General features: G+C 38.2%; 1 protein-coding gene across 1 annotated transcript in view; it reads right to left on the bottom strand.

Moving 5' to 3' along the window:
• Positions 1-26946, bottom strand: part of CUBN (cubilin) — a 749121-nt gene that overhangs the window by 556165 nt on the left and 166010 nt on the right. The window contains exon 23 of the mRNA XM_053713984.1: positions 10251-10437. Coding sequence (XP_053569959.1) covers positions 10251-10437 — 187 coding nt within the window. The remainder of the gene's footprint in view (positions 1-10250; positions 10438-26946) is intronic.

The raw sequence follows: 26946 nt of genomic DNA, 5'->3' as shown, positions 1-26946 counted from the left end.
CAGAAAAGTTATAAGGTCTCAAAGATAAGAGGTCTCAGGTGTTAGAAAAAGAAAGCTGCCAAAGTACTTTAACATAGAGATACATACAGATACAAAGCTAAAGATATATTTGTATGTATATAGATATGTTTAACTATATATTTATTGTAAATATTTCCCATTCCAATGTTCTGCCCATAGCAGAATATGGTCTATGTATTTTTAAATAGATATTCCTATCTAAATATGTATATACCGTCTGATGAAGTAAACGAAGTTCACGAAACGTGTAAGGGCACGCCCACCACTGACGTTATTTCCGGTCTGGCGAGACCGTCAAATACTATACATCCAGGAATGAACCCTGTCACAGACAGGAATTATATCCACAACCATCTGCACTACAGAATATCATCTTTACAATAATACCTACCTGGACATTCGAGAGACATATTAAAGTAGCGTTTACACTGAATCTTTCCATCCTTGGTAAATTTGGAAAAAACGGAAACAACCATCATCGTTCAGACTTACTCTACCCCAACTTCAGGGTAGCAGTTTTGTACACCGGACGTTCTTGTAAGAAGACATTTACTTACCTATTGCCACAAGACATTTACAAGCCCACTTTCATCTGGGACTTATTTATCAGGAGGACAGCAATACATTTTTGGGGGTCCTTTCTCTATTAATCACAAACAGATTGTTTGTGCTTTTAGCCAGTGCTCAATAAAGTAGTTTTATTTTTGTCACTTACTTCTTCTTTTGTTACTTAAGCTTACTTCAGAGATTTATTATTTCTGCCTTTAAAGAATCTACCACACTTTTCACTCCATACAGGAGGAGTGTTAACCTCTACCTCCACCCCCTTGATGTTTCTACCCATACTCCACAGAGGAAAAGCTTACCATACTCCATAGAGGAGAAGCTTACCATACCTTACAAAAAAGAAGTGCACCATACTCCACGGAGGAGAAACAGAAGCACATCATTCTTCGCAAAGGAGAGGCTCACCATATCCAACAGAGGAAAAGTTTACCATACACCACAGAGGAGAAGCTTACCAAACCCTCAGGTTATTGGAAGAAGGGAATACCATACTACAACTGGTCGAATAGAGGTTAATAACTTTAACACAGATAGGGATTAAATCCCCTCCACGCTTCAAACATACCTCACAAGTTTGAGGTCAAAAAAACATAATTTATGTAAGAACTTACCTGATAAATTCATTTCTTTCATATTAACAAGAGTCCATGAGCTAGTGACGTATGGGATATACATTCCTACCAGGAGGGGCAAAGTTTCCCAAACCTTAAAATGCCTATAAATACACCCCTCACCACACCCACAAATCAGTTTAACGAATAGCCAAGAAGTGGGGTGATAAGAAAAAAAGTGCGAAGCATATAAAATAAGGAATTGGAATAATTGTGCTTTATACAAAAAAATCATAACCACCACAAAAAAGGGTGGGCCTTATGGACTCTTGTTAATATGAAAGAAATGAATTTATCAGGTAAGTTCTTACATAAATTATGTTTTCTTTCATGTAATTAACAAGAGTCCATGAGCTAGTGACGTATGGGATAATGACTACCCAAGATGTGGATCTTTCCACACAAGAGTCACTAGAGAGGGAGGGATAAAATAAAGACAGCCAATTCCTGCTGAAAATAATCCACACCCAAAATAAAGTTTAACAAAAAACATAAGCAGAAGATTCAAACTGAAACCGCTGCCTGAAGAACTTTTCTACCAAAAACTGCTTCAGAAGAAGAAAATACATCAAAATGGTAGAATTTAGTAAAAGTATGCAAAGAGGACCAAGTTGCTGCTTTGCAGATCTGGTCAACCGAAGCTTCATTCCTAAATGCCCAGGAAGTAGATACTGACCTAGTAGAATGAGCTGTAATTCTCTGAGGCGGAATTTTACCCGACTCAACATAGGCAAGATGAATTAAAGATTTCAACCAAGATGCCAAAGAAATGGCAGAAGCTTTCTGGCCTTTCCTAGAACCGGAAAAGATAACAAATAGACTAGAAGTCTTACGGAAAGATTTCGTAGCTTCAACATAATATTTCAAAGCTCTAACAACATCCAAAGAATGCAATGATTTCTCCTTAGAATTCTTAGGATTAGGACATAATGAAGGAACCACAATTTCTCTACTAATGTTGTTGGAATTCACAACTTTAGGTAAAAATTCAAACGAAGTTCGCAACACCGCCTTATCCTGATGAAAAATCAGAAAAGGAGACTCACACGAAAGAGCAGATAATTCAGAAACTCTTCTAGCAGAAGAGATGGCCAAAAGGAACAAAACTTTCCAAGAAAGTAATTTAATGTCCAATGAATGCATAGGTTCAAACGGAGGAGCTTGAAGAGCTCCCAGAACCAAATTCAAACTCCAAGGAGGAGAAATTGACTTAATGACAGGTTTTATACGAACCAAAGCTTGTACAAAACAATGAATATCAGGAAGAATAGCAATCTTTCTGTGAAAAAGAACAGAAAGAGCGGAGATTTGTCCTTTCAAAGAACTCGCGGACAAACCCTTATCTAAACCATCCTGAAGAAACTGTAAAATTCTCGGTATTCTAAAAGAATGCCAAGAAAAATGATGAGAAAGACACCAAGAAATATAAGTCTTCCAGACTCTATAATATATCTCTCGAGATACAGATTTACGAGCCTGTAACATAGTATTAATCACGGAGTCAGAGAAACCTCTATGACCAAGAATCAAGCGTTCAATTTCCATACCTTTAAATTTAAGGATTTCAGATCCGGATGGAAAAAAGGACCTTGTGACAGAAGGTCTGGTCTTAACGGAAGAGTCCATGGTTGGCAAGATGCCATCCGGACAAGATCCGCATACCAAAACCTGTGAGGCCATGCCGGAGCTATTAGCAGAACAAACGAGCATTCCCTCAGAATCTTGGAGATTACTCTTGGAAGAAGAACTAGAGGCGGAAAGATATAGGCAGGATGATACTTCCAAGGAAGTGATAATGCATCCACTGCCTCCGCCTGAGGATCCCGGGATCTGGACAGATACCTGGGAAGTTTCTTGTTTAGATGAGAGGCCATCAGATCTATCTCTGGGAGCCCCCACATTTGAACAATCTGAAGAAATACCTCTGGGTGAAGAGACCATTCGCCCGGATGCAACGTTTGGAGACTGAGATAATCCGCTTCCCAATTGTCTACACCTGGGATATGAACCGCAGAGATTAGACAGGAGCTGGATTCCGCCCAAACCAAAATTCGAGATACTTCTTTCATAGCCAGAGGACTGTGAGTCCCTCCTTGATGATTGATGTATGCCACAGTTGTGACATTGTCTGTCTGAAAACAAATGAACGATTCTCTCTTCAGAAGAGGCCAAAACTGAAGAGCTCTGAAAACTGCACGGAGTTCCAAGATATTGATCGGTAATCTCACCTCCTGAGATTCCCAAACTCCTTGTGCCGTCAGAGATCCCCACACAGCTCCCCAACCTGTGAGACTTGCATCTGTTGAAATTACAGTCCAGGTCGGAAGAACAAAAGAAGCCCCCTGAATTAAACGAAGGTGATCTGTCCACCACGTTAGAGAGTGCCGAACAATTGGTTTTAAAGATATTAATTGATTTATCTTCGTGTAATCCCTGCACCATTGATTCAGCATACAGAGCTGAAGAGGTCGCATGTGAAAACGAGCAAAGGGGATCGCGTCCGATGCAGCAGTCATAAGACCTAGAATTTCCATGCATAAGGCTACCGAAGGGAATGATTGAGACTGAAGATTTCGACAGGCTGTAATCAGTTTTAGACGTCTCTTGTCTGTTAAAGACAGAGTCATGGACACTGAATCTATCTGGAAACCCAGAAAGGTTACCCTTGTTTGAGGAATCAAAGAACTTTTTGGTAAATTGATCCTCCAACCATGATCTTGAAGAAACAACACAAGTCGATTCGTATGAGACTCTGCTAAATGTAAAGACTGAGCAAGTACCAAGATATCGTCCAAATAAGGAAATACCACAATACCCTGTTCTCTGATTACAGACAGAAGGGCACCGAGAATCTTTGTGAAAATTCTTGGAGCTGTAGCAAGGCCAAACGGTAGAGCCACAAATTGGTAATGCTTGTCTAGAAAAGAGAATCTCAGGAACTGATAATGATCTGGATGAATCGGAATATGCAGATATGCATCCTGTAAATCTATTGTGGACATATAATTCCCTTGCTGAACAAAAGGCAAAATAGTCCTTACAGTTACCATCTTGAACGTTGGTATTCTTACATAACGATTCAATAATTTGAGATCCAGAACTGGTCTGAAGGAATTCTCCTTCTTTGGTACAATGAAGAGATTTGAATAAAACCCCATCCCCTGTTCCGGAACTGGAACTGGCATAATTACTCCAGCCAACTCTAGATCTGAAACACAAATCAGAAATGCTTGAGCTTTCACTGGATTTACTGGGACATGGGAAAGAAAAAATCTCTTTGCAGGAGGTCTCATCTTGAAACCAATTCTGTACCCTTCTGAAACAATGTTCTGAATCCAAAGATTGTGAACAGAATTGATCCAAATTTCTTTGAAAAAACGTAACCTGCCCCCTACCAGCTGAACTGGAATGAGGGCCGTACCTTCATGTGAACTTAGAAGCAGGCTTTGCCTTTCTAGCAGGCTTGGATTTATTCCAGACTGGAGATGGTTTCCAAACTGAAACTGCTCCTGAGGACGAAGGATCAGGCTTTTGTTCTTTGTTGAAACGAAAGGAACGAAAACGATTGTTAGCCCTGTTTTTACCTTTAGACTTTTTATCCTGTGGTAAAAAAGTTCCTTTCCCACCAGTAACAGTTGAAATAATAGAATCCAACTGAGAACCAAATAATTTGTTTCCCTGGAAAGAAATGGAAAGTAGAGTTGATTTAGAAGCCATATCAGCATTCCAGGTCTTAAGCCATAAAGCTCTTCTGGCTAAGATAGCCAGAGACATAAATCTAACATCAATTCTAATAATATCAAAAATGGCATCACAGATGAAATTATTAGCATGCTGGAGAAGAATAATAATATCATGAGAATCACGATTTGTTACTTGTTGCGCTAGAGTTTCCAACCAAAAAGTTGAAGCTGCAGCAACATCAGCCAATGATATAGCAGGTCTAAGAAGATTACCTGAACATAGATAAGCTTTTCTTAGAAAAGATTCAATTTTTCTATCTAAAGGATCCTTAAACGAGGTACCATCTGACGTAGGAATGGTAGTACGTTTAGCAAGGGTAGAAATAGCCCCATCAACTTTAGGGATTTTGTCCCAAAATTCTAACCTGTCAGGCGGAACAGGATATAATTGCTTAAAACGTTTAGAAGGAGTAAATGAATTACCCAATTTATCCCATTCCTTAGCAATTACTGCAGAAATAGCATTAGGAACAGGAAAGACTTCTGGAATAACCGCAGGAGCTTTAAAAACCTTATCCAAACGTATAGAATTAGTATCAAGAGGACTAGAATCCTCTATTTCTAAAGCAATTAGTACTTCTTTAAGTAAAGAGCGAATAAATTCCATCTTAAATAAATATGAAGATTTATCAGCATCAATCTCTGAGATAGAATCCTCTGAACCAGAAGAGTCCAAAGAATCAGAATGATGGTGTTCATTTAAAAATTCATCTGTAGAGAGAGAAGATTTAAAAGACTTTTTACGTTTACTAGAAGGAGAAATAACAGACAAAGCCTTCTTTATGGATTCAGAAACAAAATCTCTTATGTTATCAGGAACATTCTGCACCTTAGATGTTGAGGGAACTGCAACAGGCAATGGTACATCACTAAAGGAAATATTATCTGCTTTAACAAGTTTGTCATGACAATTATTACAAACAACAGCTGGAGGAATAGCTACCAAAAGTTTACAGCAGATACACTTAGCTTTGGTAGATCCAGCAGGCAGTGGTTTTCCTGTAGTATCTTCTGGCTCAGATGCAACGTGAGACATCTTGCAATATGTAAGAGAAAAAACAACATATAAAGCAAAATAGATCAAATTCCTTATAAGACAGTTTCAGGAATGGGAAAAAAAATGCCAAACATCAAGCTTCTAGCAACCAGAAGCAAATGAAAAATGAGACTGAAATAATGTGGAGACAAAAGCGACGCCCATATTTTTTGGCGCCAAATAAGACGCCCACATTATTTGGCGCCTAAATGCTTTTGGCGCCAAAAATGACGCCACATCCGGAACGCCGACATTTTTGGCGCAAAATAACGTCAAAAATGACGCAACTTCCGGCGACACGTATGACGCCGGAAACGGAAAAGAATTTTTGCGCCAAAAAAGTCAAATTTTTGAGGTAAGAAAAAATATGATAATTTAAAGCATAATCCCAAATATGAAACTGACTGTCTGGAAATAAGGAAAGTTGAACAATCTGAGTCAAGGCAAATAAATGTTTGAATACATATATTTAGAACTTTATAAATAAAGTGCCCAACCATAGCTTAGAGTGTCACAGAAAATAAGACTTACTTACCCCAGGACACTCATCTACATGTTTGTAGAAAGCCAAACCAGTACTGAAACGAGAATCAGTAGAGGAAATGGTAAATATAAGAGTATATCGTCGATCTGAAAAGGGAGGTAAGAGATGAATCTCTACGACCGATAACAGAGAACCTTATGAAATAGACCCCGTAGAAGGAGATCACTGCATTCAATAGGCAATACTCTCTTCACATCCCTCTGACATTCACTGCACGCTGAGAGGAAAACCGGGCTCTAACTTGCTGCGGAGCGCATATCAACGTAGAATCTAGCACAAACTTACTTCACCACCTCCCTTGGAGGCAAAGTTTGTAAAACTGATTTGTGGGTGTGGTGAGGGGTGTATTTATAGGCATTTTAAGGTTTGGGAAACTTTGCCCCTCCTGGTAGGAATGTATATCCCATACGTCACTAGCTCATGGACTCTTGTTAATTACATGAAAGAAAGGTGAGCATCACTTACATTTATTGCCACACCATACACCAGTGCTTTCATACTGCACCATAAATTGTTCTTTTGTTTAGGTTTCCTCCCTTCTATGAGCGCTGACATCTAGACTCCATACTTCACACACACACACAATATATATATATATATATATATATATATATATATATATTTGTTTCAAAAACATATTTTCATGTTAGGTTAGCGTGTCTGGTTAGTGCTATTGTGAAAATGCTATGCTGTTTGCATGAAATAGTGGTTGGTTTTTTTTTTCACTTTTTTTTCACTTTTTTTTTCTCCATTGACTTCTATGGGGAATGCAAAAACGCGATCAGGATTTTCTAATTTGACTTTAAGCGTGATTGGGGTTACTGCTGTAGAAAAAACTGTTTACTTTCAACTTGTAATACCAGCGCAACCTGGCTAGCATAAAAATGAAAATCCTAGCGGAGTTTTCACTATAGTGAAAATGCTAAATACCGCTCAACTTGTAATCTAGCCCTAAATAGGCACTAAAAACCTTAAAATATGTTCTGTTAGGAAGAAAATGATCTGATTACCAATCATGCACCATTGACTTGGATGAGGCAAAATAACGAGAAAAATGCAAGGATTATATACAGTATATATGATTTCTCAGTCTTTAAAGGACATTAAACACTAAAAACATGCTAGATAGAATGATGCATTCAAAGAAAAGATTAGTCCATGACTAACATGTAGATGTATTTTTTAAGTTTCATTAGTTGTTTAAAAAGTGACAAAATAAGTGCAAAGTTTTAGTTTCTATAAAACACTGGGAGCTGCCATGTTGTAACTTGTGTTACCTTCTCTGCTGTGGCCAATTAGGGACAGTTATAAATAGGTCACTAGAGTGTGCAGCCAATGGCTGTGCTGGATTTAACAGTGTTCTGCACTTCCATTTCTAACAGGAACTGAAAAGCTCACAATTTCAGAATGGAATTACAGGCAAAGAGGACAAAATAAATAATGAAAGTATATTGCAGAGTTGTTTTATATATACAATTTATCATTTTATATTACCATCTCAAAGTGTTTAATGTCCCTTTAAGTAATTTCATTGTACTATGGAGCATAGGGCTGATAAAACTCAGGGTAATGCAGATGGTCATCCTGTGTGCACTGGTTATTGATGAAGCCCCCTCATTCCCACAGGTTCTAGCTAGGGGAGGATATGTCACAAATTGTTTGGAAGGATAGTAGAGGGAAGATATTTAGGACCCAGAATCCTTAACAGTCTCTAGCCAACATACCTATTTCTAATTAATTTGCAGCAGCTAAAATCTCAGGCTGCTGATTCCTAGAGAGATAATGTTTTGTATAACCTGCTGAGAGCAGGACAGCAGTGAACAGTGACAAGTTTTCTGAGTAAACAGTTAATCAGGCAGGTTGATTAAAACTGTTACATTGTATGTTAGGTTATTCTAACTGGGATAGTTATGATTGCTGTATTGTTTAGTTAGTGCTCTAAAAGAGATAGGGTTTTCTTTTGAAAGTAAAGTGAATATGATTTGAAGCCAAGTGTGGCATGTGTTTGTTTATGGAATAAAAACTGCTCTTTTCTGCAATTTCATGTCTGCAAATGTTTATACCCTAGATGACTGTGTTGTTTTGCCTAAAAACAGGTATCCCATAAGGTTGTTGTGTATCCCAACAGGGGACGGCATTGTACAAGCAGCTGCTTATGCAATGTTAAATGAGGGCAGCATATGCTGCCCACTCGCTATGAGGCCAGGTAGACAGGTTCACGGGAGAGAACTTTGTCGACCATTAATAAATGGGGCAAAATGCCCTCATATACTTAGTATTATACTTTTGCAATAAGCCAGTATTAAAATGAATAAAAGTAGTGTTTAAGTCTGTGACTGTTCAAGTGTCCCCTTGCAATGATATACATACATGTATGTATCTGCTAATAGCCTGCGGGCTATACAAGTGCTCAAGGTATTTACCTGATGTGCACCCACTCTACTGTGGTTACCCATCTGCAGAACGAAATACTGCACCCAGTTGAGAGCCTATTGAGTGCTGCACAAGCAACAGCAGAGGATATCTAAAAGAAGTTTAAAAATAACCCAACTGGAGTCGTCTAAGGAACAGTTCCCGGTGACACCTGTGGCAGGCTTGTGACTTACTACAAAAGGGAGAACTTCTGTCACTACCCTAATACTTCACACTCTCCTTTGTCCTATTTCTGGCTCTATGAGTGGAAAAAAGTGGGTCTCAAGTTAGTCTGAGAATCACTGTCAATGAGGACTCTGGAGTACCTCTATTCTTCCCCTTCTCCTTTGGAGGCGATAATAAGACTGAGATGGTCAGGGAAATGAGAGGCATCAGAAGCTATTGATGTGTTTGCAAACTTTGCCTGCTCCTAGTGGCCAGGAGTTAAATCCCAGGTGTAATGGCTCATGTTTTGTTGTTTTAACATAAATCAGACATGGAGCATTAATTAAAACTTACAATTGCAGCAGACTGAGTTCTATTTAAAGCACATTTTGGAAAAAAAAATACTTATTTCTAAGAGATAAACACCTAAATCACATGAAGTAAAATCTGATTGCCAGTAAATATTTAAGCATGCACAAATAGTTTCTTTGAGGTAATATAATATATACTTTAAAAATGTGAACTGAGAATCATGATTACATTATTAAAATTATAGCAGGAAGACTTAATAAAAATTCACTTTTGACCAATAATTATTTTATTTTTTTTAACAAAAAAAATGTATTATATTGTTTGCAATAGAGAGAAAGATGACTAGTAAAAACATCTAGCAATTCATCTGTGATTTCCATAGTTGTATGTAGTATCAGTAATATTCTGTATATTTTATAACTATTTCCATTGTTAGAATATTTTAATTAGATTAGCTTAATAGCCTCTAGCATTATTACCATCTAGGAATTGTGCTCTAGACTGGAGAACAGCCTTTATTAGGTACCATTGCTTTTTGAAACACATTCACCAAATTATCCTATAAAAACACTTGCATTATATAAAATAATATAAAATGTTATTTGATACAGAAAAAAAATATTGCTCAAGTTATAGATTAATAAGATAGATGTAAAAACTGTTATTTTGTCTAATAGAAATCAACATATAATAAATACCCCTTCAGAATTACAGTGTACTTTTATGTACTGGCTGTGTTTAATTTCTTCAGTACATAACCGTAAATAATACATAATAGCCTCTATAATAAGTTTAAAACAATATTTAATGCAATAGAAAAAAAAATCCAATGCACTTACCTTATTTCGACATAGTCTCGGTCACAACTTGAAAAACTATTAAGAGCAAACGTTGTGAAATTCAGTGCAATTTGTTTATTTGTTTCCACTGTGATGGTGTAAATACACTCTCTGTTATTAGGATAGGAGTTTGGATAGTTTGGAGATGTAAATATTCCAGAGTCTCCCATCAGTTCAGCATCACAAACTATTTAAACAGGAGAAACAATATGCACAAATTAATTCACTTTTTTTCACATTGGCATTTGAACCTTTTCATTATGTATTATCTATGCAAACTAGTGTTATATATAGAATCAGGAAATGTAAATTATAGATGGAGCAAATCAGGAGTTCCGTTGTTAATGATTCTGATACAATTTATATGATAGGAAATTCTTTAGGCCGACAACATTTTGCTAAATTAACTCCAGGTAACATTTTAGGATTAAGAATATAACTAGATTAATAAGAAAATGTTAGGAATTGTGTAGAGACGGCACCCATGTATCATGGTTTTTCATTGGGCAAGGAAACGGTAACAGATATTTGGAGACGTAATAAAAAAAATCTCCATTCAACTTCATTCACTTAGGGCCTTAGATTTATGGGTATATATGCTATAACAACTAACACTAACAATGATCCAATTAAAGGCCAGCACATAATGGTGCAGATTACAAGTGGAGAGTTATTAATGGAGCAGGGTGAGCTATCAATATCTCTGGACCACACTAAAATTAGCGCCCAAATTGATATTACAAGTCCATGGTAAAACTGAATAATCAGAGAATGTTTAGTGCAGCTGCAACCCTTTAGCACTCCCTTTATTTTCAATGGAGATTGCGACTGCACTAAACATTGCTCATATTAAAAGTTTAAAGTTATTTTTTGCACTTGATCAGTTACAGGGATAGGAAAGTCAAAATAAAACTTGCATGATTCCGGTAGAGCATGTCATTTTGAGACACTTTTAAATTCACTTCTTTTATTTTCAAATGTGCTTTGTTCTCTTGGAATCCCTTGTTGAAAAAGAATACGCACATATCCTACACTAGTGGGAGCTGCTGCTAATTGGTGCCTGCACACAATTGTCTTTTGTGATTGGCTGACTAGATGTGCTTATCTTGCTGCCAGTAGTGCAATGCTGTTCCTTCAGCAAAGGATAACAAGAGAATGAAGAAAATTTGATCATGGAAGTAAATTGGAAAGTTGTTTAAAATTGTAAGTTCTATACAAATTATGAAAGAAAATGTTGGGGTTTCTTGTCCCTTTAAGTAAAGTGTTAGGGCCACAAAAGAATTTTCACAAAACACATGTAAATATATTGGCCTCTAGTTATCAACGTGTCTACTTACCTGCCTTTGCCGGCCCAATACGCCCACCTAAGCTCGCCTACCATCGGCGCCGCGGACCTGAAAAATCTCGTCAAAGTTATCAATAAATCTGTCAAAAAGCCGTGCACCAAGTACAGGGCGATGAGCAGCGGACTGTGATAGTTATCACTGATCCGATCTCTCTGCTCTTCAGCTTTTTGACAGCTTTATTGACAAGCTGTCACTAAGCACCCACACTAACTATACTGTTCTACCCCCTATACTGGCGCCCCCGGAGCCCCCCGCAAATAAATAAAGTTATTAACCCCTAAACCACCGCTCCTAGACCCCGCCGCAACTATACTAAATGTATTAACCCCTAAACCGCCGCTCCCGGAGCCCACCACCACCTACATTATACCTAGTAACCCCTATCCTGCCCCCCCTATACCGCCGCCACCTATAATAAATTTATTAACCCCTATCCTGCCGATCCCGGACCCTGCCGCAACTAAATAAATTGTTTAACCCCTATACCGCCGCTCCCGGACCCCGCCGCCACCTATATTAAACTTATTAACCCCTAATCTGCCCCCCCCTACACCGTCACCACCTATAATAAATTTATTAACCCCTATCCTGCCCCCCCTACACCGCCGCAACCTATAATACATTTATTAACCACTATCCTGCCCCCCCTACACCGTCGCCACCTATAATAAACTTATTAACCCCTATCCTGCCCCCCCCCCACACCGTCGCCACCTATAATAAATTTATTAACCCCTATCCTGCCCCCCCTACACTGTCGCCACTATAATAAAATTATTAACCCCTAAACCTAAGTCTAACCCTAACCTTAACACCCCCCTAACTTAAATATTAATTAAATACATCTAAATAAATGTAACTCTTATTAAATTAATTATTCCTATTTAAAACTAAATACTTACCTTTAAAATAAACCCTAAAATAGCTACAATGTAATTATTAATTACATTGTAGCTATTTTAGGATTTATATGTATTTTACAGGTAACTTTGTATTTATTTTAGCTAGTTAGAATAGTTATTAAATAGTTATAAACTACTTAATAACTACCTAGCTAAAAGAAATACAAAATTACCTGTAAAATAAATCCTAACCTAAGTTACACTTAAACCTAACACTACACTATCATTAAATTAATTAAATAAATAAATTACCTACAGTTAAATACAATTAAATAAACTAACTAAAGTACAAAAAATAAAAAACCTAAGTTACAAAAAATAAAAAAAAATAAGTTACAAACATTTCAAAAATATTACAACAATTTTAAGATACTTACACCTAATCTAAGCCCCCTAATAAAATATCAAATCCCCCCAAAATAAAAAAATTCCCTACCCTATTCTACATTAAAAAGTTACCAGCTCTATTACCTTACCAGCCGTTAAAAGGGCCTTTTGCGGGGCATGCCCCAAAGAAAACAGCTCTTTTGCCTGTAAAATAAAAATACAACCCCCCGAACATTAAAACCCACCACCCACATACCCCTACTCTAACCCAAACCCCCCTTAAATAAACCTAACACTACCCCCCTGAAGATCATCCTACCTTTTAGCTGTCTTCAGCCAGCCGACCACCGATGGAACCGAAGAGGAGATCTGGAGCGGCAGATGCTGGGAATTGATTAAAGTAGATAAATCCTTAGCATTCCAGCATTCAGACCCCCCAAGGATGGCATAAAGACGTGCACGTAATCTTTGTGATATATTGGTTAAATCTGATCCGGTGAAGTGCTATCAGAATATAACATGGTTGAAAACAGGCAAAAAGGCTGTTTTCAATGTGGAGATTGCATAACATGTAATAGTATGCTCAGAGGATCTTCATTCCAACATCCTCACCCCAATAGGAGATTTAAAATGAATCACCGGTTATCTTGTACCAGTGGTCATATGATTTATATTCTAATATGTTCATGTTCGCTGTTCTATGCGGGCAAGACGGTGATGTCATTCAGAGATCGCATGGACAACCATAGATCGGCGATCAAGAAGGCTATTGAAAAAGGAGACACTGAACAACCAGTGGCACGCCACTTCTGCCAGCAAAAACATGGAGTATCTAACATCAGGACTATGCTTACTGATTATATACCACCCATTCTCACCAAGAGGCTTAAACACACAGATGGATTTCAGACCTTTCTATCACTAGCCCCTCTGAGTAATAACTGTGCAAGAAGGTCATCATTAACGACTCACTTATATCCTGATATGAAATGAGGGAATACCAACTGATATACGAAAATGGATATGTGATGTGATACACAGTAGGAGTTTCATCCCTAATAAAGACTCAATATATAAGATCAGTCGTCTGGTATTATGACGTTTAGAGATCTGGCATCACAACCCTCTGTATTAAGAATCTACCATATTCCTTGTAACACTTGAAGTAACATAGTGTCTATTATGGCTGTAATTGTATTATATATAGGTTGTAAATAGTAAGTTTTGTGTACAGTGTCAGTATTGGTTTAAATTCACATTGTTATTCCATTGCTTAATGAGAGAAACTACTTAGCCATTAAATATAATTTGTGCCATATAAAGTGGCCGTCAATATACTAATGAGTATTAAGCAAGCCGTTCAAATTGTGCAGTGACCTAGTGTCTGATTTTATAATATATATATATATATATATATACAGTATACACACACACACATATATATATATATATATATATATATATATGTGTGTGTGTCTTTTATGCGTTAATATCTGTAAATATATATACACCTGAGTGCCCTTCCCAGTCAAATACCTTGAAATATCCTATATATTTTTTAAACAAATTTAATATGTTCTTTTTAGAAATTCTTTTAATACCTAAGGGTTTTTTAACTTAAAAATACAATATATATTTATATATCTATATACAACTCATTTGAGTTATGGTGGGGATAAAACCGTGAGATTAAAATCCTCCATTACATACAAGTAAGAGATATAGCTTCGGAGCCCTAGCGTTTCAGTCTTGCTAAGAGCGAGCCTACAACGCTAGTTAAGTAGCAGATGTCAGTCATAAGAACGCTGCTTTTTAGCCTATCTACGACACTTTTGGTGGCAGATTGCAATCATCTCGATCCAATCAGATCGAGATAATTGATAGTCCACTCTTACGTGCGATTGGCCACACAAAAGCTCAGGGTGGCATTGCACAATTAGCGGATTGTACTAGAATCTGGGTAAGAACAGTGGAGGGGACATTTGTTAAGTAAGTACCTGCATGTCTCAGACAAAGGCTACAAAGGGTACAATTACTTACAATTACTATATAATACCAAAAAGAAAAGAATAAAGAAACAACTTTTAGGCACACACTTATTAATGCTAAATAGCAGTGCAAATTGTTCATATAAATGGGACCAAAAAAAGAAAACTTTAATTCACCCAGATTCTAAAATGGGTATACAAATACCCTTATTAAAAATGTTTATAGTACAAAAAATTAATAAGGATTGCTGAGGTGTCTGAGAATATCAATGAATATTCCATACAAGTGGATAAAAATTCACTAATACACTAGTCAACGAGGTTACTGGCCTACAGCTCAGAAGCCCATTGTAACACACTTTGGCCTAGATTTAGAGTTGGGCGGTAGCCGTGAAAACCAGCGTTAGAGGCTCCTAACGCTGGTTTTTACCGCCCTCTGGTATTTGGAGCCAGTCATTAAAGGGTCTAATGCTCACTTTCCAGCCGCGACTTTTCCATACCGCAGATCCCCTTACGTCATTTGCGTATCCTATCTTTTCAATGGGATCTTTCTAACGCTGGTATTTAGAGTCGTGGCTGAAGTGAGCGTTAGAAATCTAACGACAAAACTCCAGCCGCAGAAAAAAGTCAGTAGTTAAGAGCTTTATGGGCTAACGCCGGTTTATAAAGCTCTTAACTACTGTGCTCTAAAGTACACTAACACCTATAAACTACCTATGTACCCCTAAACCGAGGTCCCCCCACATCGCCGCCACTCGATTACATTTTTTTAACCCCTAATCTGCCGACCACCACCTACGTTATACTTATGTACCCCTAATCTGCTGCCCCTAACACCGTCGACCCCTATATTATATTTATTAACCCCTAACCTGCCCCCCACAACGTCGCCTCCACCTGCCTACACTTATTAACCCCTAATCTGCAGACCGCACCGCACCGCACCGCTACTATAATAAAGTTAATAACCCCTAATCCGCCTCACTCCCGCCTCAATAACCCTATAATAAATAGTATTAACCCCTAATCTGCCCTCCCTAACATCGCCGACACCTAACTTCAATTATTAACCCCTAATCTGCCGACCGAATCTCGCCGCTACTGTAATAAATGGATTAACCCCTAAAGCTAAGTCTAACCCTAACCCTAACACCCCCCTAAGTTAAATCTAACAAAATAAATTAACTCTTATTAAATAAATGATTCCTATTTAAAGCTGATCCGATCAGCCAATCAGATTGAGCTTGCATTCTATTGGCTGATCGGAACAGCCAATAGAATGCAAGCTCAATCTGATTGGCTGATCGGATCAGCCAATCGGATTGAACTTGATTCTGATTGGCTGATTCCATCAGCCAATCAGAATTTTCCTACCTTAATTCCGATTGGCTGATAGAATCCTATCAGCCAATCGGAATTCGAGGGACGCCATCTTGGATGATGTCCCTTAAAGGAACTGTCATTCTTCAGTTGAACGTCGTCGGAAGAAGATTGATCCATGCTGGAGGTCTTCACGATGGAGCCGTTCCGCATCGGATGAAGATAGAAGATGCCGCTTGGATCAAGATGGTTGCCGGTCTGGATCGCCTCTTCTTCCCGGATAGGATGAAGACTTTGGAGCCTCTTCTGGACCTCTTCAGCCGCAGGATTATGGATCGCCAGCCCCCGCTTGGGTTGGATGAAGATTTTGGAGCCAGGACCGATCGGTGATACCCAGCGAGTTGAAGATAAGGTAGGAAGATCTTCAGGGGCTTAGTGTTAGGTTTATTTAAGGGGGGTTTGGGTTAGATTAGGGGTATGTGGGTGGTGGGTTGTAATGTTGGGGGGGGTATTGTATGTGTTTTTTTTACAGGCAAAAGAGTTGAATTCTTTTTTAATTTAGAATAGTTTAGGGCATTTTTTTATTTTGGGGGTCTTTGTTATTTTATTAGGGGGCTTAGAGTAGGTGTAATTAGTTTAACCCCTTAATTACAGAGGACTTACCAGGTACGTCATGGAAAAACATTCCCTTAATGACAATTGACGTACCTGGTACGTCCTCTGTTGTTAGAAGCACTGGAAGCGATCATGATCGCTTCCAGCTGCTTACAAGGGATTGTAGTGATGCCTCAATATTGAGGCATCACTGCAATCCCTTATTTTTACCCACCGATGCAGAAAGGGCCACTCTGTGGCCCTCTCTGCATCGGACTATAGTGATCTCACATTTGTTGGTGGGTGGGAGCAGCTTCTGGGAGGACCGTTAAGTATATGCTCCCGATCGGTATTAGTCTTGAGTAGTTCCTGCAATATCGGCGGTTGCGGCGGGGGGGGGGAGCGGGGGCGGGTGCGCGCAAAATATGACCGGAAGAAATAGAAAAAAATAATATAATTAATGCAGATGCCTGGGGTCCTGGGGATCTTCTTTGAGTAGTAAGGGATCTGGGAGGGGGAGGGATGTAGATTATTAAGGGGGGCCCAGCTACACTACAGAAAACATATTTTTCATCTAAAAAGTAAAAAAAAAAACTATTTTTGGGGGCAAATTGGGTACTGGCAGACAGCTGCCAGTACCCAAGATGGCGGCAAATAGGTAGAGGGGGAGGGTTAGAAAGATGTATGGGGGGGATCAGGGAGGTTGTGGGGTAAGGGGGGATGCAGACTGCAGACAGTATGAAAAAATAAATAAAAAAAAATAAAAAATGATTTTTATTTCAGTACTGGCAGACTTTCTGCCAGTACTTAAGATGGCGGTGACAATTGTGAGGTGGGGGAGGGAAGAGAGCTGTTTGAGGGAGGTCAGGGGGGGATCAGGGGGTGGGATGTGTCAGGTGGGAGGCTGATCTCTACACTAAAGCTAAAAATTAACCCTACAAGCTACCTAATTAACCCCTTAACTGCTGGGCATATTACAAGTGTGGTGCGCAGCAGCATTTAACGGTCTTATTATTACCAAAAAGCAATGCCAAAGCCATATATGTCTGCTATTTCTGAACAAAGGGGATCCCAGAGAAACATTTACAACCATTTGTGCCATAATTGCACATGCTGTTTGTAAATAATTTCAGTGAGAAACCTAAAATTGTGAAAAATGTAACAGTTTTTTTTTTATTTGATTGTATTTGGTGGTGAAATGGTGGCATGAAATATACCAAAATGGGCCTAGATCAATACTTTGGGATGTCTTCTAAAAAAAAAAATATATACATGTCAAGGGATATTCAGGGATTCCTGACAGATATCAGTGCCCCAATGTAACTAGCGCTAATTTTAAAAAAAAGTGGTTTGGAAATAGCAAAGTGCTACTTGTATTTATTGCCCTATAACTTGCAAAAAAAAAAAAAAGAAGATGTAAACATTGGGTATTTCTAAACTCAGGACAAAATTTAGAAACTATTTAGCATGGGTGTTTTTTGGTGGTTGTAGATGTGTAACAGATTTTGGGGGTCAAAGTTAGAAAAAGTGTGTTTTTTTCCATTTTTTCCTCATATTTTGTATTTTTTTTTACAGTAAATTATAAGATATGATGAAATAATGGTATCTTTAGAAAGTCCATTTAATGGCGAGAAAAACGGTATATAATATGTGTGGGTACAGTAAATGAGTAAGAGGAAAATTACAGCTAAACACAAACACTGCAGAAATTTAAAAATAGCCATTGTCATTAAGGGTAAGAAAATTGAAAAATGGTCCGGTCATTAAGGGGTTAAAATTGTTGTAATATTTTTCTAATGTTTGTAAATATTTTATTATTTTTTGTAACTTAGTTCTTTTTTATTTTTTGTACTTTAGTTAGTTTATTTAATTGTAGTTATTTGTAGGTATTGTATTTAATTAATGTATTGATAGTGTAGTGTTAGGTTTAATTGTAGATAATTGTAGGTAGTTTATTTAATTTATTTATTGATAGTGTAGTGTTAGGTTTAATTGTAACTTAGGTTAGGATTTATTTTACAGGTAATTTTGTAATTATTTTAACTATTTTAGCTATTAAATAGTTCTTAACTATTTAATAGCTATTGTACCTGGTTAAAATTAATACAAAGTTACCTGTAAAATAAATATAAATCCTAAAATAGCTATAATATAATTATAATTTATATTGTAGCTATATTAGGGTTTATTTTACAGGTAAGTATTTAGCTTTAAATAGGAATAATTTATTTAATAAGAGTTAATTTATTTCGTTAGATTTAAATTATATTTAATTTAGGGGGGTGTTAGGGTTAAAGTTAGACTTAGCTTTAGGGGTTAATAAATTTATTAGAGTAGCGGTGAGCTCCTGTCGGCAGATTAGGGGTTAATACTTGAAGTTAGGTGTCGGCAATGTTAGGGAGGGCAGATTAGGGGTTAATACTATTTATTATAGGGTTATTGAGGCGGGAGTGAGGCGGATTAAGGGTTAATACATTTATTATAGTAGCGCTCAGGTCCGGTCGGTAGATTAGGGGTTAATAAGTGTAGTTAGGTGGAGGCGACATTGGGGGCGGCAGATTAGGGGTTAATAAATATAATATAGGGGTCGGCGATGTTAGGGCAGCAGATTAGGGGTACATAGGGATAATGTAGGTGGCGGGGGTGTACGGAGCGGCAGATTAGGGGTTAAAAATAATATGCAGGGGTCAGCGATAGCGGGGCAGCAGATTAGGGGTTAATAAGTGTAAGGTTAGGGGTTTTTAGACTTGGGGTACATGTTAGAGTGTTAGGTGCAGACGTAGGAAGTGTTTCCACATAGAAAACAATGGGGCTGCGGTAGGAGCTGAACGCTGCTTTTTTGCAGGTGTTAGGTTTTTTTCAGCTCAAACAGCCCCATTGTTTTCTATGGGGGAATGGTGCACGAGCACGTTTTTGAAGCTGGCCGCGTCCGTAAGCACTGCTGGTATCGAGAGTTGAAGTTGCGGTAAATATGCTATACGCTCCCTTTTTGGAGCCTAACGCAGCCATTCTGTGAACTCTAAATACCAGCTGTATTTAAAAGGTGCGGCCAGAAAAAAGCACGCGTAGCTAACGCACCCCTTTGGCCGCAGAACTCTAAATCTAGGCGTTAGTGAATAAAAGGTAGTAGTAATTACCATTATGATTATGTGAGCCACACAAATGTGGGTAAGACTGAAAATCAGCACAATGTTATTTAAAAATAAGCAAAACTATACGTTGTTACAAAAACACCCCCAGATGGGCTATTATATAAATGGATCATCTACAAAACATTTATGCAAAGAAAAATCTAGTGTAAAATGTCCCTTTAATGAATAATCTGAAACTCAGACAATATAATATATATGCTTATGCGAGCCCTTGTTCTTTCATATATTACTAAATGTACTGAACTAAATATCATTTTTGAAAATGTGGTTTTAAAATTGTACAAGTCATATTTTCAGGTCTCTGTAATTAAAATTGTAAAACATTTGTGAATGAGCCATCTGCTATGCTTAGGCACTTAATTGGAATTTTAGTTTTTGGGCTATTTATTTGATTATTCAAACTTATACTGGACCCCCACAAACCATATCAATTCCTTTGGATATGAGATCTAAGTTTTGATTCAAATCTTATTCTATACAGCATTTTATTATTACATCAATTCTTCTTTGTAATTATTTGTTTAAAGGGACAGTCTACTCCAGAATGTTTATTGTTTAAAAAGATAGATAATCCCTTTATTACCCATTCCCCAGTTTTGCATAACCAACACAATTATATTAATACATATTTTACCTCTGTGATTACCTTGTATCTAAGCCTCTGCAAACTGCCCCCTTATTTCTTTTGACAGACTTGCATTTTAGCCAATTAGTGCTGACTTATAAATAACTCCTCGAGTGAGCACAATGTTATCTATATGACACACATGAACTAGCGCTCTCTGGATGTAAAAAAAAAAAAAATGTCAAAATGCACTGAGATAGGAGGCGACCTTCAAGGGTTTTGAAATTAGCACAAGCCTACCTAGGTTTAGCTTTCAACGAATAAAAGAGAACAAGGCAAATTTGATGATAAAAGGAAATTGGAAAGTTGTTTAATATTGCATGCCCTACCTAAATCATGAAAGTTTAATTCTCCCTAATTTGTTCCCAAGCAGCACAATGAGGAATGGAATATGTAAGTAGCCACCAATCACAGGCTGTGTCCTGCTCAGGACTAGATTAGGAGAGAGTCTGGTTCAGGAGTTTAAACCCTTTGTGGGGGTTTTACCTAAAGATACTAAGGAACATTTGCGTGATAATAAAACACTATAAAAGTTGAGTATTTCATTATTGCTTTTCATCCCATGAAACTTTTTTTTTATTGTTTTTGGTCTTGTTGAATTTCAGTTCTGATTCAGATCGCTGCAGCTTTAAACCATTCAGAAGCTTTGGCAAAACACCCAGTCTATGTGGGAAATGAGACTACAGACTATCCACCCCTTCACATTTCCATCCACTATGTTAACTCATTGAACTCTTTGCCAAAGAACTTCCCTACATTGTGCCCCAGCTTTGTGCAAAGGCTTCACTTTCTACAGTCTTAGTGACAGTACTATTTTTACTGATCACTTCTTTTATATTTTTTCTCTACACAGTTAGCTTGGTTGCCTGGGTAACGTGTCCAGAGTTCCATGTTTAACCCCTCCATCTGACATTTGACAATAAAACAAACCACAAAAGTTTCCATTTCTTTGGTACAAGCTTTGTATTACCTATACTATTGGATAATTAATACCATTTTATTTCTACTGTATTTTTTAGGAATTATACTCATATAATGCAGAATACTTTAAAGGGACATGAAACCCAACATTTTTCTTTCATGATTTAGGTAGAACATACAATTTTAAACAACTTTCCAGTTTAATTCTATTATCAAATTTGTTTCATTCTCTTGGTATAATTTGTTGAAGAAGCAGCAATGCACTACTGGTTTCTAACTGAACACATGGGTGAGCCAATGAAAATCGGTATATTTATGCAGCCACCAATCAACAGCTAGAATCTAGATTCTTTGCTGCTCATGAGCTTATCTAGATAAACCTTTCAGCAAAGGATAACAAGAGAAGGAAACAAATTAAATAATAGAAGTAAATTAGAAAGTTGTTTAAAATTGTATTATTTGTCTAAGTTCATGAATATCTAATTTTGACTTTACTGTCCCTTTAAGGTTAGCTATATGAGTGCTACATGGTAGGTTATTGCTTGTCTTGCTTCAAAAGATAACATGTATAGTTTAAAATTGTGTTTATCTCTAAAGTGCAGCACAATACTCTAAAAAGAGATGGCCAACTTGCAGCCCATGGACTATTTGTGGCCCTCTGCATTCATTTTTGCAGCTTCCAGGAAAAAGCAGAACTGTGATTGCATGACATTATTGTTATAGTCTCAGAGAAGAGGGGCATTTAAAATGTTTTTGGGGACTTCTGGTGGGTGGACAAATAAAGTGGCCACAAAAGAGCCTTCTGGAGAGGAGAACATCACACAGGGAGTACCCTGGGACCCAAAAAAAACGGCCCCTCTGTCAATTGAATTATGTATATATATTATTAGTTTTGTGTTTAAAAGCCATACATTTATATGCAGCCTTAGTGCTTCTAAATATTAATCTGCAGCCTTCATGTGTTAGGCAGTTTGCCATCACTGCTAAAGAAAATAAATTTAATTAATCATTTTCAATTGTTATAAGGCACAGTCAGAAAAAAAAAGAATGTGTTGCTGATACATGGATTAGCACACAGAAATGTCAGATCGGTGTCATAGTATAGATACATAAAACCTTTACATTATCTATAATGTGTTTAACGGTATAGTTTATGCATTCATCTGAATTTATTGCTAGCAATAGTGTGGGGGTATTAAAACAATTCAGGTTTTTTTGTTAATATTAATATTTTTGTGAATAATTACAATATTCTCTTTTAAATGTGTTCTGGAGTATGTGGTATCTCCTTTGGTATCTTGTTCTTTGTAAAATAATAAGTTAATACTGGGATATGACACTAAGTGCTCCATTCATTAACCTGCGAGTGCAGTTTCGGAGACCCAGTGTTTCAGGCTTATGCGAGTGAGCTTGAAATGCAATTTAAGTAGCTGCAGCCTTAAGACCGCGGTTATTTAACCTTTCCGCCACCTAAAGTGTTGCAGAGTTCAGTCACCCTGATACGATCTGATAAGGTTAATTGGCAGCCCCTGCTGAGAGTCATTGCACAAGCATTTGCTGCCCGTTAGCCACAAGGCGAGATTCATAATAGCAAACCTTGTCTGCCCGGCCCTTGATAAATGGAGCCCTATGTTTTAATTGTTTGTAGATATTTAGTAATTTAATAAAAATATGGATTGAGGAAATGAACAATAAAATGTTACATTTTCAGGCTTATAGTTAAAAGATGGTTTTCATAGTAGAAAACGTGAGTAATAGTTTTATTGAGACCTTGTAATAGAATCAGAAATTCCTATGTTTCTTTGATATTATTTCAAATCCATGACCTTTCCATTTTTTTTCTTAACTGCAGAATACTTGCTTTTCTTTCCTTTTCGTTCTGGGCAAGTTCGCTGAATGAAAGAAAACTGCATAGTTATACAACCACAGGCACAGAATCCTCTATTTACTGGAAACCAAGGACTGAAGCTGGCACAAATCTAAGAACAGGGGCGTAAAGCTCGTAACAATCTAGCACAAAGATCCTTTAGAGTAAGCAAATTAATATAAATCATATTGGCAGCTTCAATCTAAAGGCCTTAGTCCAAACCGGTCTGCAAATATAAATTAGTATGTTCAGTTTTATAAAACACAAACTAACGTAGATCCAGCTCTAGATCGTTCTCACCAACCCATACAATTCTGCCAAGCCCTCATCACAATTGGTTGTCCTTTAATCTAAACTAGCAACTCCCACTCCTCTTTAAGGCCCAGATGATCGAAAATGCTACGAGGTGGCAAAATATTCCAAGGGATCCGTCACTATGTTGAGCGAGCCTGTTTAAATATTCTAAGCTTCCGACATAGTGGCATCAGCGAGAGGCGTTTACTTAACATGCCATTGGTCTGCAATGCTGGCTATAGATAACACTCAGCATTGCCGCCCATATTGGCGATGTATAGTGAAAGATTCTTTGCAATATAACTGCTGTGTGCCTAACCATTAATATCACGAAACTGAAGTACCTTACGATCGCAAACTAACACTACAAGATCTAAACCGCCACATACCCACCGCAAGTATCTATCCTATTAACCCCTATACGCCACATACCTACCGGAAGTACTAAACTATTACCCCTTATACTGCCACATACCCACCAAAAGTATCTATCCTATTAACCCTTACACCGCTACATACCCACATCAAGTATATATACTATTAACCCCTATACTTCCACATATCCACCACAAGTATCTATCCTATTAATCCCTATACCGCCACATCCCCACCTCAAGTATCTATCCTATTAACCCCTATACCACCACATACCCACTGCAGGCACTGAACAATTAGCCCCTATACCGCCACATGCACCAAACGGAAACTAACTTTGCCCTAAAGTGATTTCAGCTCTTTTAAAAAAAAAATTACAAAATTACAACCCCCCTCTATAATACAAGTAACCCCCACCCCCCAAAATAACAAAATCTACCTAAAAAAGGAAATTTATGCTTACCTGATAAATTGATTTCTTCTACGATACGACGAGTCCACGGATTTCATCCTTACTTGTGGGATATTATCCTCCTGCTAACAGGAAGTGGCAAAGAGCACCACAGCAGAGCTGTATATATAGCTCCTCCCTTCCCCTCCACCCCCAGTCATTCGACCGAAGGTTTAGGAAGAGAAAGGAAAAGCTAAAAGGTGCAGAGGTGACTGAAGTTGTAAAATAAAATAAAATATAATCTGTCTTAAAAATGACAGGGAGGGCCGTGGACTCGTCGTATCGTAGAAGAAATCAATTTATCAGGTAAGCATAAATTTCCTTTTCTTCTACAAGATACGACGAGTCCACGGATTTCATCCTTACTTGTGGGATACAATACCAAAGCTACAGGACACGGATCAAAGGGAGGGACAAGACAGAGACCTAAACGGAAGGCACCACTGCTTGAAGAACTTTTCTCCCAAAAACAGCCTCAGAAGAAGCAAAAGTATCAAATTTGGAAAATTTGGAAAAAGTATGAAGGGGCGACCAAGTCGCAGCCTTACAAATCTGTTCAACAGAAGCATCATTTTTAAAGGCCCATGTGGAAGTCACAGCCCTAGTAGAATGAGCCGTAATTCTCTCAGGAGGCTGCTGTCCATCAGTCTCATATGCCAGGCGGATAATACTCCTCAGCCAAAAAGAAAGAGGTAGCCGTAGCTTTCTGACCCCTACGCTTTCCAGAATAAACAATGAATAATGAAGATGATTGACGGAAATCCTTAGTCGCCTGCAAGTAAAACTTCAAGGCACGGACCACGTCTAAGTTATGTAACAGACGCTCCTTCTTAGAAGAAGGATTAGGACACAATGAAGGAACAACAATTTCCTGATTAATATTCTTATTTGAAACAACCTTAGGAAGAAATCCAGGTTTGGTACGTAAAACCACCTTATCAGAATGAAATATAAGATAAGGTGAATCACATTGTAACGCTGGAAGCTCAGAAACTCTTCGAGCAGAAGAAATAGCAACTAAAAACAGAACTTTCCAAGATAACAATTTAATATCCATGGAATTCATGGGTTCAAACGGAACCCCTTGATGAACTCAAAGAACTAAATTCAAACTCCAGGGAGGAGTAATTGGTCTAAATACAGGCTTAATTTTAGTTAGAGCCTGACAAAAAGACTGAACATCTAGCACATCTGCCAAACGCTTGTGAAGCAAATTGACAAAGCAGAAATTTGTCCCTTTAGGGAACTTGCTGATAACCCTTTCTCCAATCCTTCTTGGAGAAAAGACAAAATCCTGGGAATCCTAACTCCATGAGTAACCCTTGGATTCACACCAATAAAAAAATTATGCCATATCTTATGATAGATTTTTCTAGTGACAGGCTTTCGAGCCTGTATCAAAGTATCGATGACCGAATCAGAGAATCCTCGCTTAGATAAAATCAAGCATTCAATCTCCAAGCAGTCAGCTGCAGAGAATGTAGATTTAAATGCAGGAAAGGACCTTGAATGAGCAGGTCCTGTCTCAAAGGAAGTTTCCACGGTGGCAGAGAGGACATGTCCACTAGATCCGCATATCAAGTCCTTCGTGGCCACACAGGCGCTATCAGGATTATTGAAGCTCTCTCCTGCTTGATCCGAGCAATCACGCGTGGAAGGAGAGGAAACAGTGGAAACACATAAGCTAGGCTGAACGACCAAGGTACTGCCAAGGCATCTATCAGTTTGGCCTGAGGATCCCTCGACCTGGATCCGTAACATGGAAGCTTGGCATTCTGACGAGATGCCATCAGGTCTAATTCTGGTCTGCCCCATTGGCGAGTCAATGAGGCAAACACCTCCGGATGGAGTTCCCACTCCCCTGGATGAAAAGTCTGGTGACTCAGAAAATCCGCTTCCCAGTTCTCTACTCCTGTGATGTAGATCGCTGATAGATAGCAAGAGTGGGCCTCCGCCCATCGGATTATCTTTGATACTTCTATCATCGCTAAGGAACTCCTTGTTCCCCCCTGATGATTGATATACGCCACAGTCGTGATATTGTCCGACTGGAATCTGATGAATTCGGCCGAAGCCAACTGAGGCCACGCCTGAAGCGCATTGAATATTGCTCTCAGTTCCAGAATATTGATTGGAAGTAGAGACTCCACCTGAGTCCAAACACCCTGAGCCTTCAGGGAATTCCAGACTGCACCCCAGCCCAGTAGGCTGGCGTCCGTTGTCACTATCACCCACGAGGGTCTGCAGAAACAAGTCCCCTGGGACAGATGATCCGGCGACAACCACCAAAGAAGAGAGTCTCTGGTCTCTTGATCCAGATTTATCTGAGGAGATAAATTTGCATAGTCCCCATTCCACTGTCCAAGCATGCACAGCTGCAGTGGTCTGAGATGAAAGCGAGCAAACGGAATGATGTCCATTGCCGCTACCATTAATCCAATGACCTCCATACACTGAGCCACTGACGGCCGAGGAATGGACTGAAGTGCTAGGCAAGTATTTAGAATCTTTGATTTTCTGACCTCCGTCACAAA

This window comes from Bombina bombina, chromosome 5 (genome assembly GCF_027579735.1).
Source record: "Bombina bombina isolate aBomBom1 chromosome 5, aBomBom1.pri, whole genome shotgun sequence".
NCBI classification, from domain to species: Eukaryota; Metazoa; Chordata; class Amphibia; order Anura; family Bombinatoridae; genus Bombina; species Bombina bombina.
Note: the sequence above shows the minus strand (reverse complement) of the source record. Positions and strands in the feature narration are given on the sequence as shown.